The sequence below is a fragment of the Hyalella azteca genome, unplaced genomic scaffold, assembly GCF_000764305.2.
Source record: "Hyalella azteca isolate HAZT.00-mixed unplaced genomic scaffold, Hazt_2.0.2 contig10821, whole genome shotgun sequence".
Classification (NCBI taxonomy): domain Eukaryota; kingdom Metazoa; phylum Arthropoda; class Malacostraca; order Amphipoda; family Hyalellidae; genus Hyalella; species Hyalella azteca.
Window position 1 is genome coordinate 19,147 of NW_025940842.1, and position 19,450 is coordinate 38,596.

The 19,450-nt window shown below is 35.7% G+C and overlaps 1 protein-coding gene across 1 annotated transcript; it reads left to right on the plus strand.

Annotated features, from left to right (window-relative positions):
• The first annotated feature begins 839 nt into the window (after positions 1-839).
• On the plus strand, positions 840-19,075 carry LOC108670619 (histone-lysine N-methyltransferase Su(var)3-9). The gene is made up of 13 exons (XM_018158089.2): positions 840-1,351; positions 7,667-7,810; positions 8,801-8,855; positions 11,221-11,333; positions 12,271-12,531; positions 12,823-12,974; positions 13,284-13,476; positions 14,047-14,262; positions 14,863-14,997; positions 15,731-15,962; positions 16,249-16,361; positions 17,460-17,625; positions 18,037-19,075. The coding sequence occupies exons 1-13, from the start codon at positions 962-964 to the stop codon at positions 18,189-18,191; spliced, it is 2,325 nt and encodes a 774-aa protein (XP_018013578.1). The 5' UTR covers positions 840-961; the 3' UTR covers positions 18,192-19,075.
• Positions 19,076-19,450: the final 375 nt, after the last annotated feature.

Genomic DNA, 19,450 nt, shown 5'->3' on the forward strand with positions numbered 1-19,450 from the left:
GCTATGGAAAGATCGGGTTCCAAAGGCCGGATCCCTTGTGAATCAAGTCACGAAAAGTTCAAGAATCGGCAACAGGCCATGGGCCTATTTCCTCAACGCCGACACTTCTATTCTATTCTATACTATAACATAGTGATCTCAGCGCTGAAGTGTAGGCATGATGTGGCCTGTCGCCTATTCTTTTCCTTTTCGTGCCTTGTTCACAGAAGAACTAAAATCGTGTCATTTGACCGGATCTTTTCATGACTGACGATATTTGAAATTGCTATTCGACTTCCACCGGGTTCGATATGGTGCTACATGGCTATCTCCTTTTCGTAGTTGGCTTTATCAGGTGTGATTGGTCACCAATACTTTAGGCCTGGTCTGTTTTGGTCTTCTTCCTGACGTGGTCTCCTCCCTACGTGTTCTTCTCATGGTGCGATCTTCTCGCGAGAGGATTCGTCGCTCAGCTTAGTCTCCTTCTTGGCATTGTTTCTTCCTTGGCTTGTCTCCACCCTAAGAGGACTCCTGCTTGAAGTGGTCTCCTTCTTGGCGTCGCAATCACCCGCTCATAAGATTAAACCTAAGTCACGCACGTGATTTTCCTAAATACTATATTAACATTCCGGCCAGTGAAAGCGTTCTGTGCAGCACAACTACGACCAGTTCTGCCGTTGGGCTACTGGGACCCGCTCCTACAATTTCAATATACAGAATAAATAAATACTAGAGAATGCCGTAAGTCCTGTGAATTTGTAAGCTGTTAAAATTTATCGAAAACTAGTGCAATTTTTTTAGTGTGTAATGGGTCTTCATATTCAGTGGGACAAGTGTCAGCCTTACTACTGCGCGGCGATTTCAAAGAAAAAAGAGCTGCTTTCTTACGGATCCCGCCAAATCTGAAAACAGCAGGCGCTAGACTACTTTGCATTGTCATCAAACATTATTTATGCACAATTTTACGTAAGGAAAAGTCTCCATGGTTTTGCCGATTAAATTCAGCATAATGGATTGCGAAAACGAAACAAAGAAGGAGGTGGATGACTCATTTGAGTCGGAAAAAGGCTATAATGGCGATTCGATTAGCATGTCAAAATCAGAAAGCACGTCAAAATCAATCTACGCCACCCTATCCGAGTCAACAGATCCTACCGTTCATATTGAAAATAAAGAAGAGCTGAATAGCACTTTGAATAATAATCGTGTTACCAAATTAAGGTTACTGAAGCAAAGCGACGTTGGAGTAAAGCATACACCAACACCACCACCCCATACATCTGTGCCAAACCTGTACTCCATGAACGGAACAAAAAGCAATGATGAAATGAACCATAAAAAAATTCAGCAAGAAATGGAAGCTAAATTAGAGGTGAGAAATGCATCTTTGTAAAAAATTGTAGTGAATTGTAATAGGATGTTACAAAGTTTTTGGTTCTGATATTGAATATTACCAACTTAGCTACCTACTAGGCCTAATGAAGGAGAATCCACATTTGAATGTTTCTAACTGCACCTGTAGCCTAGCTAGCTAGCTTACTGCCTACCTACCTGCATAATACTAATAAAGTCAAGACTTTTTAAAATTAATCCTCTTTCCAGTTCATTTTTAGATCCTATAAGTAGGGTAAACGCAGTATACCTATTCCGACATCATGGGTAATTCCGACACCTCTCTAGTTTTTCCTTTATATTAAGCTTTGTTTTAGTTCCATGCGTTCGTTGATGGTTGAAATAGTGATGTCATACATTTGCGCGTATATCGACTGCATAAATCCTATCGACTATCGACTGGCATGCGGTTGTTCAACGACCAGATGACCTTGAGATAAATTTTACAACGACTCTCGTGCCACACTATGAGACCTGGTACCAAATAGTGATAAACTTTGTGTAGAAAGAATATTATGGTTTGAGGCTTTTAAATACGTCTGTGAATATATTAGGAATCCTTTAAGTATACTTGTATTTGCTGATTTTAAGTGGTAAATAAATTAATATATGATTAAGTTGAGAAACAGATTTAGACACATAAAAACTAATTCCGACACAACTTGAATTAGACACACACAGCTCGTTGCAAGCTGTGTGCAAAAATTAAAATTTTCTTAATTAAAAGCTTAATACCTAACTGTTAATTAAAAGCCTAATTAAGTAGTGCTCAATATTCAATAGTGTTCTAATTCAAAGCTGTGTTGTATTCCAATACAGCTCACACAGCAATCGGAATTCGAACACGTGGATGTCGGAATTACTTATTGGTACAATTTGAAGCGCGGTCGGAATACGTCTCACCACGTGCCAAATATAGTCACACACAGTGTCGGAATATAGGGATTTGGTAGGTTTGCATTCTAAAGGCTTTTAAATAAATATGGCAACATTTTGTGACGTTTCATTGTTGCTGGCGCATAGTACGGTGTTTTGAGAGTCACGTAAAGCAAACAGAACTTGAGTAACGCATACGGTTATTTTTTATAGTTTTTCATTTCTTGATGCGTCCTTAATGTGTCGGAATATACCGCCTTTACCCTAGGCTTGTGAAATGTGAAGTATCATGGAGACCAGCATTATCATACATAAGATATTGGTTCTGGTTTAAATCTTGTAGTAGACAAGGAAATTAAACATGAATTGATTATAATTAATCTAATAAATATCTGATTGGTCACTCTATCTGGATTGGAATTTTCCTTCTCATTTCTTATATATTGTGGCTATAACATGACAAAATTTTCATACGTTTGAAATCTTTATCTTGTAGGTAGCCAAATTTTTGCAGGCTGCAAAAATTAGGAGAATTATAAAAAAATAATAATTCAAAGCTCTGAAGCTATTTGCACAGAACTTTCTGGAATATGCAAATCCACAAAAAAAAGACGATTTTTGAGTTGCAGTTTATGTTCAGTGGTACAGTAAGGTGGTAGGGTAAACGCGGTATATTCCGACACTTTGAGGACGTAGCAAAAAATGAATGGCTATAAAAAATACACCGTACGCACAACTTGAGTTCTGTTTGCTTTACGTCATTCTCAAAACACCGCTCTGCGTGCCAGCAACAATGAAACGTCACAAAATGTTGCCATATTTATTTATAAGCCTTTAGAATGCAACCCTACCAAATTAATATATTCCGACACTGTGTGTGACTAAATTCGGCATTTTGTGAGACTAATTCTGGCCGCGCTTCAAACTCTACTAATTTGCAATGCCAACACTCATGTGTTCAAATTCCGATCGCTGTGTGAGCTGTATTGGAATATGACACAGCTTGGAATTAGAGCACTATTGAATATTGAACACTACTTGATTAGGCTTTTAATTAAGAGCTATTAGGCTTTTAATTAAGAAAATTGTAATTCTTGCACACAGCTTGGAACGAGCTGTGTGTGTCTAATTCCAAGCTGTGTCTGAATTAGTTTATATGTGTCTAAAACCGTCTCTAAACTTAATCTATTAATTTTTTTACCACTTGAAATCAGCATATCCAAGTATACTTAAAGGATTCCTTATATATTCACAGACGTATTTAAAAGTCTCAAACCATAATATTCTTTCTACACAAACAGTTTATCACTATTTGGTAGAGCAAGGTCAACTATCAACTTTGAGACATTTTTTGATGTTCTCACTGGGTGACACGCACTGTCTCTCTTTGAACCTCAACATTTTCCTGCCAGATGGCCCTGACTTAGTGTTTTGGCAATAGTATGGTGCACAAAAGTATGATGTCACTATTTCAACCATCAACTAATGCATGGAACTAAGAAAAAGCTTAATATAAAGGAAAAAAGTCAAGAAGTGTTGGAATTACCCTATATGTTGGAATATACTGCGTTTACCCTAGTGCATCCAGGCTTTCCTTTCTTCAGTGATCTTATGTGTTATGTGATTCCTTTTTGTTTTGGTTCATATTTCAAAGTTTAGGAGTGTATTGCATATAATTGACTGACCAGGACAATTTTATGGTTACAAAGACATTGTTAGGATTTGGGTACAGTTATTTACCGGCACTTAGCCCCTGATCTCCTTGCTAGTGAAATTCATCGACTATCAAGTGCTAGTGAAGTCAGCCTAGCCCTATGCTAGACTTCTAGGGATGGCTGCTGCAATGCCCAATTGCAGGCATGGAATATATCTACTTGGCAAGCCGCGACTGAATTTTTCAAACCGTGGTTTTATGGATTTGCCAGCCATGATTACATTTCTTCCAGCCGAGATTTAATTTCTTTGAGCCGTGAATTCTATACCTTGGCCATTAGAAGCCATTTACAAGCCGGCAGCCGCAAACCATTTACCATGTCCCGTACACGTGTTACCCCTAATCTCTAATTTTACCCAAAAAATAGTCAACACTAACATTTGTCTTTGCTTAAGTGGCAACTGATCACGTGATAATGCAGTCTGACCGCTCTCACGTGACTGCAACTTTGTGATCTTTAAGGAAACGTTTTAGATTGACTTGTTGTAATTATGTCGTTCAGGATATTTTCAGCGGGATTGTCGAAGTATTGCGGATTGCAGAACTGTTCAATTCAGCCTTTTGGCCAAATTATACTATTCATATATATTATTCATACCTGTTTGCCCCACCCACCTGCAGTCAAGGTATAAACCAAAACGATTTATTTTAGTTATAAACAATAGCCTACAACAAGAGCTTTCTAATGGTATTAAAATCTCTAAAATTGGCTCATAGGAAACCTAGAAATGATAGTTTTTTTTCAAAAAAGTGCCAAAAATTGGTTCACATAGAAAAATAATTCAATAAAAATAAATTGATAGCTATTGCCAATTTATTTGTATTCCACTTATATTTATATGGTAATATTCTAGATTATTTACTCATTTCAGCTGTATAATTGTCATTATCATCAGGGGAAAAATTTTTTTGTGCACATACCTACATCATGTAGCTTGAATCTTGATGTTCCATAAATGGGAGGAAAGCTCTAGTCACAGACTTGTTTTCCATGCTAGACCTGTACCAGGCTGTATGGGTCCTGTACCTGTTAACAGTAAAATTAAAGACAGTTACATGGTGCAATACTAGACAAAAGACATTCAGGCTCTCATCAATTTGGAGTCATAAACACAGTGGGACTTGTTGAGCAATTCTGGAATATTGCATAGATGGGCAGAATTTTCCAATAAAATTGCAGGTGAAATGATAGTTGGTAGGTAATTTTACGAAATTACTACTATTGCTAGCAAAAATGTGCATTGTTCGTAAACAAGTACCATAAAGGGGGGTTACTTTGATCATTTTTTTAAATGATGCCATTTTTTACTAGCTAAATTGAACTTAAATTGAAACATGCAAAATACAGGTCTAAACTCTAGGTTCACTCACTATAAACTGCTGGCTCCTGCCTCATGGTTTTGATGTAATTTAAAAAAAAATGATGGTCTTTGTTACCCCCCCACTTTGGGGTTTCTTTGACTAGGTGGTAAAATCAATTTTATTTTTTCGCAAAATAACTCCAAATAACTCCAGGTTTTGGTGCATTGTAGTAGAACTATTCTTGTTACATATGCAAATGACAAATTTGAGGGAAGTGTCATAGTTTGCACTTTGCAAATGAGGGGTGCTGCCCCATAATGGGGGAAATGTGACCACCTAATAGCAGCCCTGACAGGGTAATATTGACTGGCTTGGAAATTAAGTTAAAATTACCATATATAAGACTGTAGAGTCTTAAATATGAAGAAAAAACATTAATAGGTGTATCAAACATAAAATATGTTATATATGGTACCTTAACTTAATTTCCAAGCTGGTCAATATTACCCTGTCAGGGCTGACATTAGGTGGTCATAGTTCCCCCATTGAGGGCAGTGCCCCCCCATTTGCAAAACTATAACACTTTCCTAAAATTTGTCATTTGTATATGTAACTAGAAGAGTTCTACTACAATGCACCAACACCTGGAGTTATTTTTACCAAGAAATGAAAAAATTGGAGGGGGTTCTACAACAGGCTTTGAATAATAGCTCTTTTTGTGGGTCACAATTTTCATTTTTTAACCTACTAGATATGCCTAATTTTTTTATCTTTCTTTTGTGTTACATAGCCTCATTATTAGGCCTTTAATGCCCATTGACAAAATTTTTCTATGTCAAATAGTTTTTGAGTTTTGGGAGTTTTTGTTGAAAAACTAAAAGTGGTCAAAGTTACCCCGGGAGTCAAAGTAACCCCCTTTTACGGTATAACAGAAATTAGGTAAGGTACTATTGAAACACGTCCACAATTGAGCCTTTGTCAAAAAATTCTCCACATGCATGAGCATTATTGTCTCATTTGAGTCCAATTCCAATTTGGAATTTTGTGCAGAAGTTTCCTAAAAATTGGGAAAGAGAGATTGTTTTTGAAAATTGTGGTTAAAATGAGCCATTTTTCTTATTTTTACAGGAAAAATGGACAGACATAGAAACAAATGAAATTTGCCAAATTTATTGGAGTTTTTGTCCAATTTACTGCAGGCTTCTGGCTTCTACTCAATTTTACAGTTTGGATATGAGCAGTCAGTCATTTGTTTGTCTTTTCTCTTTAATTCCTTTATGTAACAAGGGGCAGATTCTATTTATTAAATATTTTGGAATTTTTTCTTTTTTACTTGCCTATAATTTTGATGTTTTCAAAATAGGTTCTTAGAAGCATACCATGCTAGAATACTATTTTTGCCCAAGTGTGGTCATTTTAAACAATTTGAAATCCTTCTATAAATTTATCTCTTTACTGAATCACAAATTGACGAAATTAATTTTGAAGATGTACTATCCAGATGTCTGTTTTGGTTTTTCTCCTTTTCTCATTAAAGGATTCCATGAAATATGGTAATTGTATATGGTAATAGTAATATTTGAACTGAGAGATTATTCACGCTGAAGTTATTTGCAGAAATCCCACTTGCCATGCTGAATTTTAAAGTGTTCTATGTACAGTGGTACTATATGGTACTGCCAGGAGGATTTGAGTACAAATATCTAAAAATTATATACATTTTGGGTCTCATCTTCTGAAGGAAATTTTATGTCATCTAATGGAAACCAACATTGAAAATATCTTTCATTGAATCACCAGTTAAATTATTCCCATGGGGGAATCTTTTGGTAGATAGCATGGTGTGCATTTGTGGACAAAATACTGCTTATTCAGCTGTAATTCATGCATGCATTGCTTCCTTCCTTATCATTTGCAATGATTTATTTCTGAGATATATGGTATTTTGCTTGATTTAAATGAAGCTGAGCCTCATTGGGAACAAATGCCTGACTAAGTTTGTTCATTAACTCGATAATTAATACACCAAATCAGTCAAATTTTGTACTCCTATCATCCTAGTGGTAACATTTGGTGCTAGCTTATATCTCTCATAATAAAACCCAAAGATTTTATTTATGCCCAGAAATACATCCTCAAGAATAAATGATGTCATTTATTCTTGAATCCAACATTTTTTTTCCTTGGTGGGAATGGATTAAAAGCTCTAGTTCTGCACCCTGCTTACAATTTAGAATTGTGCAGTCTCAATTTTGATGATAATCATAATGTAATTTACCTTGTTTATTCTGTGTGATTAATTTTAAAATTCCATGTCTCAAGTCTAAAAATAATAAATATGTATCATATTCATATATATACTGCATTTTGTTACTCATGATTGTTTTCTTTTTTTTTTTTCAGAGTAGAGGTGAATTACATGCTGGGTATTTAGAAGGAATGATTGCACTTCAGAAGCTGAAAGTGGCCTTTGAAAATCATAAAGCAAAAACGTTTTTCAAGCCTGATGGAGTATTCATCAGAGATGCAGGGTTGGCTCTGAATGAGGTGAGCATTGCAGAAGAATGTAATAATAGTTTTTCAGTGGAAAATATATTAGTGAATAATTCATAAACTAATTCAAGTATTCAAGTATTTTCCCCCCCACATATTTTTATAACCATTTTTAATATTTTACTATTGGTTGTGGCTAAACTTTATCAATAACTACAAGATTCTTTGAACTCCAATTATTTTATCAGGCCAGATTCTTTGGAGGTGCAATTTCTAAAAGCAAGTACAGTTGACAAAAATCTTGGCATGAACATATTTGATTAGAGTTTTGGAGTTTATAAAGTCATACGGAGGAATCAGAGGAAAAACTTTGTTTTTAAGTGGTAAAAAATCTAAAATGATTCAACTTATTTTCCAGATACCTGGAAATATATTTACTCCTGTTTCAGGAAATATAGGGAAAATGGTGATGGATTGTCCTGAAGAAATTGTTCTCAGAATTTAGTTATTCAACTGAATGGAAATTTGTTTCAAGTAAAATATTAGACACTGACGAAAAATTTTGTATATTGAAAATTTTTAGCATGGCCAGTTCTAGGAATCAGAAAAACATTTTATAAGGTGGTCTACAAAAACTAGCTCTGTGAGAGGGAATTTCTTTGTTTCATTGCTATTGCAAATAAAGGTAATCTAGTTCAAGATAATCATAACTCTTGTGCATTTCAATAATTGTCTTTATCAATTTTTGTTGTTTGAATTGATTTATACAAAATAAGCATGGTATAAATGTCTTGATATTGATTTAATTAAAAAAATCTAATACACTAATTGCTTGCAAATCACAGAACCTGGCTAATGTATTTATATTAGAATTTCTTTCATGAACAGCACTTGAGCTTCTGGTTATGGAAAATGCTTCATGCATACTGAAATTAATAGATTATGTATACTGTTTATTCATTATGACTGATGCCATGCAAGCATTAGCACACAGTAATTTTATATGCATTCTGCTGTTGATGAAGTTCAGTTTTTTATTTCCAGATTGAAAGTGCATACAAGAAATTGGCAAAGCATTTCCCTGCAGTGCAACCTACTGGTAAGTTTGAAACAGTTATTTGAATTCATTTAGAATTTGTGCTCTCAATATAAGATTAATGCTAAGTGTCAGTCTGTGATATTTTTCAATGTAGCTGCATCATTTTTTCCCTTAGTTTTTATAGGGTATCATGGTTAATTTATTTCATAAGAAAATGTTGCATTCTGTTTCTCTTGGCACTTTGCCTGGATACGTATGTATAATTTAATTTAATTTGTCCGGATGCTAAAATTATTTTCAGAGTAATTTTAAGTTGTATCCACTATACCATTGATTTGTACTTCTGTCATTTCCAAAGTTTAATTTCAAGTGTTGCAAAACCTTCACCTGCTTGATAAATGAAAATTGAATTTTTGAAACATCTCATTCTATTAAAATGTCTTTTGGTAACCTACTGTTTGATCTACAGGCGCCAGCTAGAAATTTAGTTCCAGTCATTGAAAAGATGAATAAGAAGATTATTAATAAAAAACATGCTCTGGTCTTCAATCAAACTTGCATAATTTAATAAGCATGTTTCATTGAAGACCAGAGAATTAGTTTTACTGACAATTTTCTTCTTCTTCTGACAATATATTGAACAATATTTTTTTGTTTGCAATGGTAGATTGAAAATCAGGGTAATGATATACATTTTTAATACATTAACAATGTTTCAAATGTATTGACCATTCATAATCAATTAACAAGATGCATTGAGTTGTGAAATTTGGATTGACATAAGTACAAAATCCTGTAAATAGGATACTATTAAATAATCATAATTTGTTTAGAAATGCAAAATTACACAAATGTGAAGATGGTCAAGAATTAAAGTGCCAAAAATTTCTCCAAAAAGTCATGGGGTTTTGAAAAATCCAGTAGTTTGAAGGTTGATGACTGGAGTCCCATCCATAATGATGAGGTCCTCAGTTATCATGAATCGGTAGGCATTGGGGCACTGTGTGACAATGTTGGTGCATACTTCCATTACCGTACTGTACCAGCAATGGTCTCATTGAAGGCTTCCATCAGGTGGTTCCTTGGTCCACGAGACTGAAGGTGGCACATGAGACGTCAGCTTAATGTCTTAGTTGTGAGCCTGATGTAGTCCATATTTCAGAGAAGTCTACAACCTTCTCTATTGCAGGAAAATTTTTAGACTACTTTGGTCTCTTGGAAAACTGTAGTTTTTTTGCAGGGGTTATTGTTCATTACAAGATTCTGTATTTTCTTGTTTTTATAATAGATCAGTATTTTCAGAAGAGGAGGTTTTGAGAGCATGTATTGTGCTTCTTTTGTATTAAATATAATGAAAATATTTAATATAATGAAAATATTTAATATAATTAAGGCAAAGTATTATTTTGTAGTGTAGTGCTCTGGGCATTTGCTGATGGCATTCAGGACTCTCCCAACATCTGTCGTTTTCCAGTATACTTTTGTGATGAACAAATTAATTTTGGCTTGGATGAAATTATCTAATAAAGGCAAAGTATGATTTTGTCTGAGTTTGTAAGTAAACTTTATGTCAGAATTCATTTCAATGGCCATTTGTTGATTCTTCATTTGTTATTCATCTCAAACAACAACAAAGATATCATTAACATACCTGCAATACAATTTGTGCTTGATCCATTCATCTGAAAGTACTTGATTTTAAATTTCGCGCATATGGTACTCAGCAAAATTAGGACCAAGAAGACTGGCCATGGCCACACCATTGGTTTGTGAATAAATAAATTTTGTTGCTGGCAGTCCAGAAAGGTGATTTGGAAGTGCAGAGTTGATGGAGGTTGATGAGAATTTTCTTAGTTATTGGTGGAGTCAGCAAAGTTGGATGAGAAAGCACTTAAGTGCCTTGCAATGATGTCTAATGTTTGTACAGTTGGAAACTGGTGAAGAGGCTGATGACATCATGTGCCACCTAAAGGCCTGATAGGCATTCAGCGGAAAGGATTTCTAAAAAGCTTTCTCTAGATTTCACGGAGAATTGCTCTGGAATGTATGGTTTAATTGTGGTATCCTGGTCTTTGGATGTTTTTTAGATTGGGCACGCGACTTGAGAAATATTGGATCAGAGCAGATTGCCTTACTTGTGGTTTTCAATGTTTCTGTAGAGGTAACTGGGAGAGTAATTCCCAACAATAGGTGTGAGCTTTCTAGATTCTATAATGGAGATGGTCCTACTAATGAGTTTGTTAGATTTCCTTTGCAGTTGTTTTGTTGGGTCTTGTGCAATGCGACAGAATTTATAGCTGTCAGAAAGAATGTTTCTGATGGCTCTGTTTACAATATGCCTTTATTAGTTTTGTTCAATATAACAAAATCAAAAAATGTATAATTTTTGCACATGCAGGCAATCAAAATAGTTTTGTTTTATTAGATGGCGAGATAATGGATACCACACCCCCAATATCTGATGCTGGCAACGATCTTGGACTTGACGACTCCAGCAGCAGCAACAAACAGCTCTCACATTCTTTGGCTCCTCCTCAGGTATTCTATGGAACTCAAGTTAGCCACATGACACTTCATTTTTTGACTGAGTACATATATACATGCTGGTCTCTAATGTGCTACTCTTGAATATGTAAACCACTGTAATTACTTCAAAAAACACATCACAAAGGATCTTCAGTGCCAGGTGAAGGTAAGTTGACCATGAAAATTTTGTAATGAGTAGCAACAATCATGTGGTACATCAGATATTTTAGTCATAGTATTAACCCTTTCACGGGTAAGTTACTATATATGATCACTTGAAATCGCGTCACAAAAAGCCTCATCACGGCTTCCTGTTTGTTTTTGAGGCATCCTTATAATGCCTCAGTCAATCACTAATTATCTGACCATCGTTCTATCTATAGCATCACCAGCTGCAAAGTCCACAAATTGAAAGATGAGCATTTAAATGAAGGTTTTGACTCGGACAATGGAACTGACGCTCTTTCCGCATTTTCTTCAAAATTTGGAAGTATCAATATATATATTTATTTATTTGGCAACTTGATTAAATTTAATTAAATTAAATTTTTATGTTTCTAACTTTTCATTTGCATAAACTGAATTTTAATTATAAAGAAATTTTTTTTTGTACTGATCGCATTTATTGAATTCTTCAAGTGCGATTTAAACCTTCAATAGGCAAAATTTGCAAAAATTCATAGAAATAAATATATTGTATAATACTTCTTACTTTCTTGAAATGGTTTCTGAAATTTTAAATTATGGATATTTCAATGCTTGCCCGCTAAAGGGTTAAAATAGTAATTGTTTACACCTAAGCCACACACGAGTCAAAAATTTATAAGCCAGCATGAGGATCCTAACCCTATAAACATTATTATTGTGAGAAATATTTTGTATTATTTACATTTTGTGCAATTCTTGATGTCGTCTAACTTTTAACTAGTTAATTGTTTCTTCTAAACAGTCATTTGTAAAGGAAAATATGGACAGTGCCAGTAGCAGCAACTCACAAAGGAAATCATGGAAGAGGAAGCGCCAACACAGCCTTGATGGCCCAAGCCATCAGCGCCCACGCAAGACTCGTAGGAGCCTCTTTGGCAGAGGAGGTGGAAGGAGTGGTGTGAGAAATGAAAGTGAGGGAAAGAAAAGTGAAGAAAATGAGGAGACAGAGAAGAAAGATGAGGAATTTGAAGTTGAAAAAATTATTGATTATGACCGAATCAAGGTAGGCAGACCATCTGCACTCGGTTATTAATGTATTCTGAGCTATCTTATAATTGATTTTTCTTACAATTGATGTTTTTAGTAAAATCTGTACTAATATTCTGTTGCTGGCAACATTTATATTTACTTTATCTTATATGTTTTGAATTTTATCTTGCAATATTTGTGCAGCTCAAAGCTAATTTTAATCATTTTTTAGGCTTGGTTATTTATGCATATTTATTCAAGAAATTGACTGTTTGTGACTGTTTGAAGCATGAGTTGATTGTGATATTTTCCTGATTTTGTGCAGGGGAAATGCCGTTACCAGGTGCGCTGGAAAGGATACGGCAGCAGTGATGACACTTGGGAGCCTTTAGAGAACCTCACAGGTTGTGAGGAAATTTTGCTGTCATTCATCAGATCCAGGATGGTTGAAAGAAGCCGCATCACGGATCCTGAAGAGTGCGTTTGTACATTGCTACTTAGAGTATGTAAAAATTGTTCCCATCTCTATTGCCATGCCTAATTATTTAGGACTGTTTTCTCGGCGTTGCTAATTCTAATAATTTTGTTTGTAGTACATTCCCAACTATTTTCCGATTTCTTTGTTAATTTCTTTGGGTAAAAATGAGGAATTGAAAGTCATACCATGCAATTTTTTCAAGAGTACACTGCTCTGACAATCTGTTACTGACTCTCCAATAAAATTGACAGCTTGGCATAGTGTTCAGGCTTTTCAAGTCAGCTTTGATTATTTGACTCAATTTTCAGACTCAAAACAACCTTGCTGCCCTGCGAGGAATCTCTGAAGCCTCTTCTGAAGATGGCTTTTTTCGCCCAGCTTACCGCGCCTGCGCAAGCTGACGTTCTGGCGGCCCTTCCTCTTGTCATCGCTGGCAGATGTAAAATCAAGGAAATGAGTGAATTGGAAGAAGACGTTGAAAAACTGGTCTCCATCAAAGATGTTAGTGGCAGATTGCTTATTTGTTTAAAGCACTGATAATATTCTTAGCACTTTTCTCCGCAACTTGTTCAGTCCTCTATGCTAATGTGGTAGATTTAAAATTATAACTGTTAAAGTTCTGTATTCAATGTGTTTTTAATGAATTTTTTATTTACAATTTATGAGTGTTTAAGTTAACTGTACAGTTGAGCCCTACTATCTAACGTGAATATTTATGCAATTTTATTTAATAACCGTGAACTCAATAAAGTATCTTTATGATATGAATTTTTTTGTTGATTACATGAATAGGTTTATTGTGTAAGCCTATAGGACTTAGAAATGCTGCGGTCAGATCTCTACGTATAATGATCAGAGGGCTAAACAAGATAGTTCATATCCATAGAAAAAAAGATATAATAATGCATTTTCTAATAATCATACATGTAGCAATCTATAGATTTTAAATAGATAGGCAATTTATTTTATCACATGTTCAAATATATTAACTTTGTGAAAGCTAAGATGAAACAGGTGAAGGCTATAAAACTGAAAGAAAATTAGATTCGTCAATTTAAAGTTTGATTGCAGTGCACGAGCGAGAAATACCTCAAGGCGTTCGAGGAGCTTAAGCATCAACTCGTGCTGAGAGAGTGCAAGCAGCAGCGAGACCGACAGTGCGCGGAGCTCAGACGCTGGGAGAGAAATATGAGCCGCGTCTGTTCCGACCCTGCGCCTCTGGGTGTTGTCAATGACGTAGATCTCTCACTCCCGCCTGATGACTTCATTTACGTTAATGACTACGTCGTGAGTAATGTTCATCTAGGGTAGGATTCTTGTGTTATCTATCATTCGGGAAGTGCTGGAGGTCAGCGATCTTGCCATATGTGTATACTTGCCATAAAGGTGTATACTAACACAATTAATGTCAAATTATTTTATGCTGACGATAAATAAGTATAAATATAATACATATACAAGATGTACTTTTTCGAGTTCATCATTCAGTTTGCTGAGAGTAGTTTGTCTGCAGTTGCTCAGTGATTTCTTACGTTGACAGATTATTGTGCTTGACATATTCTTGACTTCTCTGATTTAATATAGAATTTCAGAGATAACAGTAAGATAAACTAAGTTAATAGGTAATAGGATTGCAATTTTTAGCCAAACTTTCAAAGTATTACGTAACTGCAAACGCTCAACACTCCTAATCAACTGTAGATGAAATTTGTTGCAACCTACAAATCAGCACTATTTGCTTCTAATTCCTTAACATTTCATGTATGTTACAGTCCAATTGATCGCTTATGCCTGTAACCGTGTATAACAAATTAATAAATTCCCGAGTATGCTATGTTCCTGATTATTAATATGTTTTTAGAGCGAAAAAGTCCCGTTTTTTTGCAGGCAAGTAAAGGCATCAACATCCCGCAAGATCCGGTGTGTGGCTGTGAATGCACCGACTGCGGCAGCTCCCAGAACTCTTGCTGCGCCAAGCAAATGGGCTCCCACTTCGCCTACACCAAGCATGGACGCCTTAAGGTTCCTCATTAAGTTTGTAGGGAAATCCAATGTTCAACTTTGCTATAAGCAGCTAAATTATTAACTTTTTCTTAATTTTTCGAAAATATCAAACCTTTTATAAACCATCCGAACTACTTCTAAATTGATTTTTTTTTTTTTAGTTCTGTTAACTGTCACCTCACTCCAGCCTTATCCACCAACGTTTTGGGCAACACCTTAAACAGCTCCTAAATTATTCTTCTGATTTGTAATATTTCCTTGTATATTGTACGTGATATCAACATTATCTTAATTTGTATTGTACGATTAGTATGATAATATTTCATTCATTCTACAGGTGCTACATCTGTACACACATTGAAAATCCTCTCGCATTTGACTAAGAGCAGTGTGCGGTTGGCACCTCTATCAGCATGTGTACTTATTTGCATGTGTAATATCTGGCCAAAGCCCCCCTCATTTTACATTATCAAGGCCTGGTGATCAATGCGGCTGTAGAGGTGTTTTAATGTAGTATGTTTCACAGTAATGTGCCGTCAACACTTAAGTAGTCTGTGATTATAGGTGGAGCTATTAATTGTAATTCTGTAATTATTGAAACAGGCCTCACGTATCTTATGCTGAGGTTTCAGATCACACCACCCAATCAAAATTGCTATAGTCTAGACGCTAGTCGCTTTTTTTTTTTTGTGCAGGAATCACCTGACTCGTATTTTTGTACCAGGCTTGACGCTTTCTATTTTGTTCCCAGGTTTCTCTTGGAACGGCAATATATGAATGCAATAAGCATTGCAAATGTACCAACGATTGCCAGAACCGCGTGGTGCAAAAAGGCCGCACTCTCCAGCTCACCATCTTCCGCACTCTGAACCGAGGCTGGGGCGTGAAGGCAGGGGAGTTCATCAGGTCAGGATCCTTCGTCACCGAATATGTTGGAGAAGTGATAAGCTCTGAGGAGGCAGAGCGACGAGGACGCGTTTATGGTGAGTTTACAGTAATGTTGATGATGAGTGTCATTTAGTTTTCACGACGATGATTTTAAAAGGTTTGAAGTTATAACAAAGTCAGGCAAAATACGCATAGATGATTTCCAATCGAGAAGTTAGATTTGGTCAATAATTTTAAACGCTCGCTAATTCCGGACAGCCACGCATTTTCTAGGAATATAATTTATCTTAACTATTTATGTTTATAATTTGGACTTGGAATTTGTAGTAATTGAAGTTTACAGACTTTTCTCATACGACGATATTTCTGTTCCTGGTACAGACGCCCGAGGATGCACGTATCTGTTCGACTTGGACTACAACAAAGGCGATTTGAACCCGTACACCGTTGATGCTGCGCGATGTGGCAACGTCTCTCACTTCATCAATCATTCGGTTAGTTTTGGATGAGATGTTTTCATTTTACAATTGATGTTTATTAGAACGCCTTATGTTAATTTGTCTAACATGATAGTAAAATATTTGGGACGTTAGATATACACCATGGAAGTTTTTGTCATGTCAATCCGCGCTTGAATGGACGCCTTATTTCTTATTATTTTACTCGTTTAAATTGCCAATAAGTCATTCAGTCAGTGGTTCCATTTTCGAGTCCCGCAGACCAATGTATTTTGTTGCGTGTCTTTGCGCGCGCCAATAAGCTAAGATTTTATCCTCCAAGAAGTATTTTTGCTCAGCAATAACTGCGCAGTTAAGTATTCTTGGTTTGTCAGCTTTCCTGCTTTCCATATCGCGTGCGCATTGCTGACATACCGCACAACATAGTAGCAAATATGAATTTTTTTATTTTAAAAATCAGTTCATTTCTAATTTCCCAATATACTGCAAGATTTCATTCAACATCGTACGTATGTTAATGCTGGTGTCCATGACACGTACGAATCTACTTATAGAACTCAGTAATGTAGGCTCACAAAAAAAGTCTCTCGTTGGCCCCCATGCCTTGCAAGCATCCTAATGTAAGAGTGACTCCACTGTGTTTGCTTTATTCAAATTCCTTCTTTACTCTGAAATATGAAATACTCTACATTTTTCCCCCGCATGCTACACCTCGTGTTTGCCAAACTGCTACAGCTTAATTTTCTAGACAGTTCTTGAGTGATTACTCTTATATCAGATAATATTCAAGTAATGCTAGATAATAATTGTTTCTTTGTTTTGTAATTTGCTTTGAATCACAGAACTGCTGGCACAACGTATAGAAGCAACTTGCAAGTTGAAGTTTGTAGTGTTCATATGATATATTGAGTCACGAACTAGGTCCATCATTTTACTGTAGCACGATAATTGTAATAACCTCATGATATCCTGCTTCCGTATTATTTGAAAGATTGTACAATTAAATCGTCTCGTGATATCTTCCTTCCGTATTATTTGAAAGATTGTACAATTAAGTCGTCTCGTGATATCTTCCTTCCGTATTATTTGAAAGAATGCACATTTAAGTAGTGTTTTTTTTTTACTCTGGTGCAGTGCGATCCAAATCTTGTTGTGTATAACGTATGGATCAACTGCCTCGACCCTGACCTGCCCAAGCTTGCACTCTTCGCCGTTCGAGATATAAAAAAGGGCGAGGAAATCACATTTGACTACAACTCACCGTCTTCCAGATCACAAGACACTGCCGCAATAAATGACGGTTAGTCGACAGGAGTATAGTTAGTGTGTGATGATTTTTGCATTATAACTTGTCTTTCATCCTATGAAGCCGTCTTAGTCTTGTTTACTGCATTAGATTACCTGCTATTTGCAATGCTACATATTTACCAGAACGAAATTGAAGTCATCTCGATTCCGCCATTTCTGTATCCATCGTTTTTTTCTTATGGTCATATTATTTTACACTTGAACTAAGATAACGCTATGATCACGGCACATTAATGTGAAATCCAGTTTTTAGCGCATTTTCTCATTTATGAACAAAAGCTCTATTGTGCTCGCCATGTCCGTCTGTGACTAAACGTTTTCGTCAACGAGAAAATGCGCTCTCTGTCACTCACTGCAGTGAGTACTGAGTTATATTTTTTTCTTACGTTGGTTTACTTGTCAGATGGCTCCCTGCTGGCCTCCCCCTGCGTGACACCAGGACCTAGAGAGATCGGTCCCCGGGATGTGGCCACGCCCAAGACTCCTAAACGTGGTTCTGCCAATGGCACCACAGAATGCCACTGTGGAGCAGCCAACTGCCGACGCTTTTTCTTCTGAGCTCGCGAACGTTTTGACGTTATTCTTTTGACGCGAACGTATTGTTCGTACTCGCTTCTTTTACATATAGACGTGAGTATTAATTTTTAGTTCTCTTTCTTCTCTGAAATTCCAAAATGGATATTAATAGATATTGATCTGTATTCAAAACTCATGGTAGGCACAGGCTGGTACGTTAGCTATCGACATTAACTTTTGTGTTGTATCTTATTGTTAGCTTCAGTTCATCAGGAGATTTTCGCCTACAGCAGAGTCGCTGCATTGCGAGTCAATCCAATTGAATGTTGTCGTAACTTACTTGTCTCTTCTTATAGATTTCATTTGTTACGCTAGTGATACTGACTTTTTTCGAGTAGTCTGAACGGAACATTTTTTTGCAGAATGAAAATGTTACATTTTGTAGATGCATTATGAAGATGTCTCCTGCTTGCTGTTAACTCACTGTTCTCTATGAATTAATACAAATAGAAATAAGTCGTCCAATTGAGTATACGCTAATGGTATTGAAAATTTCTTAAATAATCTGAAAGGAATATCGGTATACTATTGAATTTCAGATTTTGTTGATCAATTATGAAATATTGCCTTTTGCTTGTTGTTAGCTCGCTGTTTATCAATGGGTTATTATACATAAAAAGTATTTCGTTGAATTCAATTTGCGAAATTTGTAAAATAATTATTCTTCATTCAAGCTAATTTCCTCAAATTAAAAATAAAATTTATTTAATGCGCCGTTAGTCGTTGCTCAACAACGTCTTTTTGATGAAGTAATAGGATGACTTGTTTGAAATATTTAGAAATTTAGAAAAGGAATAAAGTTTCATCCTATTAGGTTGCTTTTGTAATTAGTGGATATTGCGTTTCAGATATAAAACTTTAAAAACCCATCGTTTTTGATTCATCATTATTGTTGGAGCTATATAATGAGAATAGAAATCTTTAAGCCCTAAGCATACCACATGTTGCAGATAGACAATACATTTTTAGAGTGCAGGCAAAGTTACGGAAATGATGAATAACACTGTATTGAGCAAGCTATAAATTGGTTCAGGAAGGTAGATGCGCATTCAGACTATAGCTCAAAATATTAAGATGCGGCCACAACACTGCTTCGCAAATCATCATCATGCCATCCTATATCTGGCACGTTAGTTAATGCATCAACATTACGTATATTTTCAAAGTTTCATGAGAGTGAACAGCAAGCCTTGGAAACTGTATATTAAACTTCGAATATATAACGTGTACAATGTTAGAAG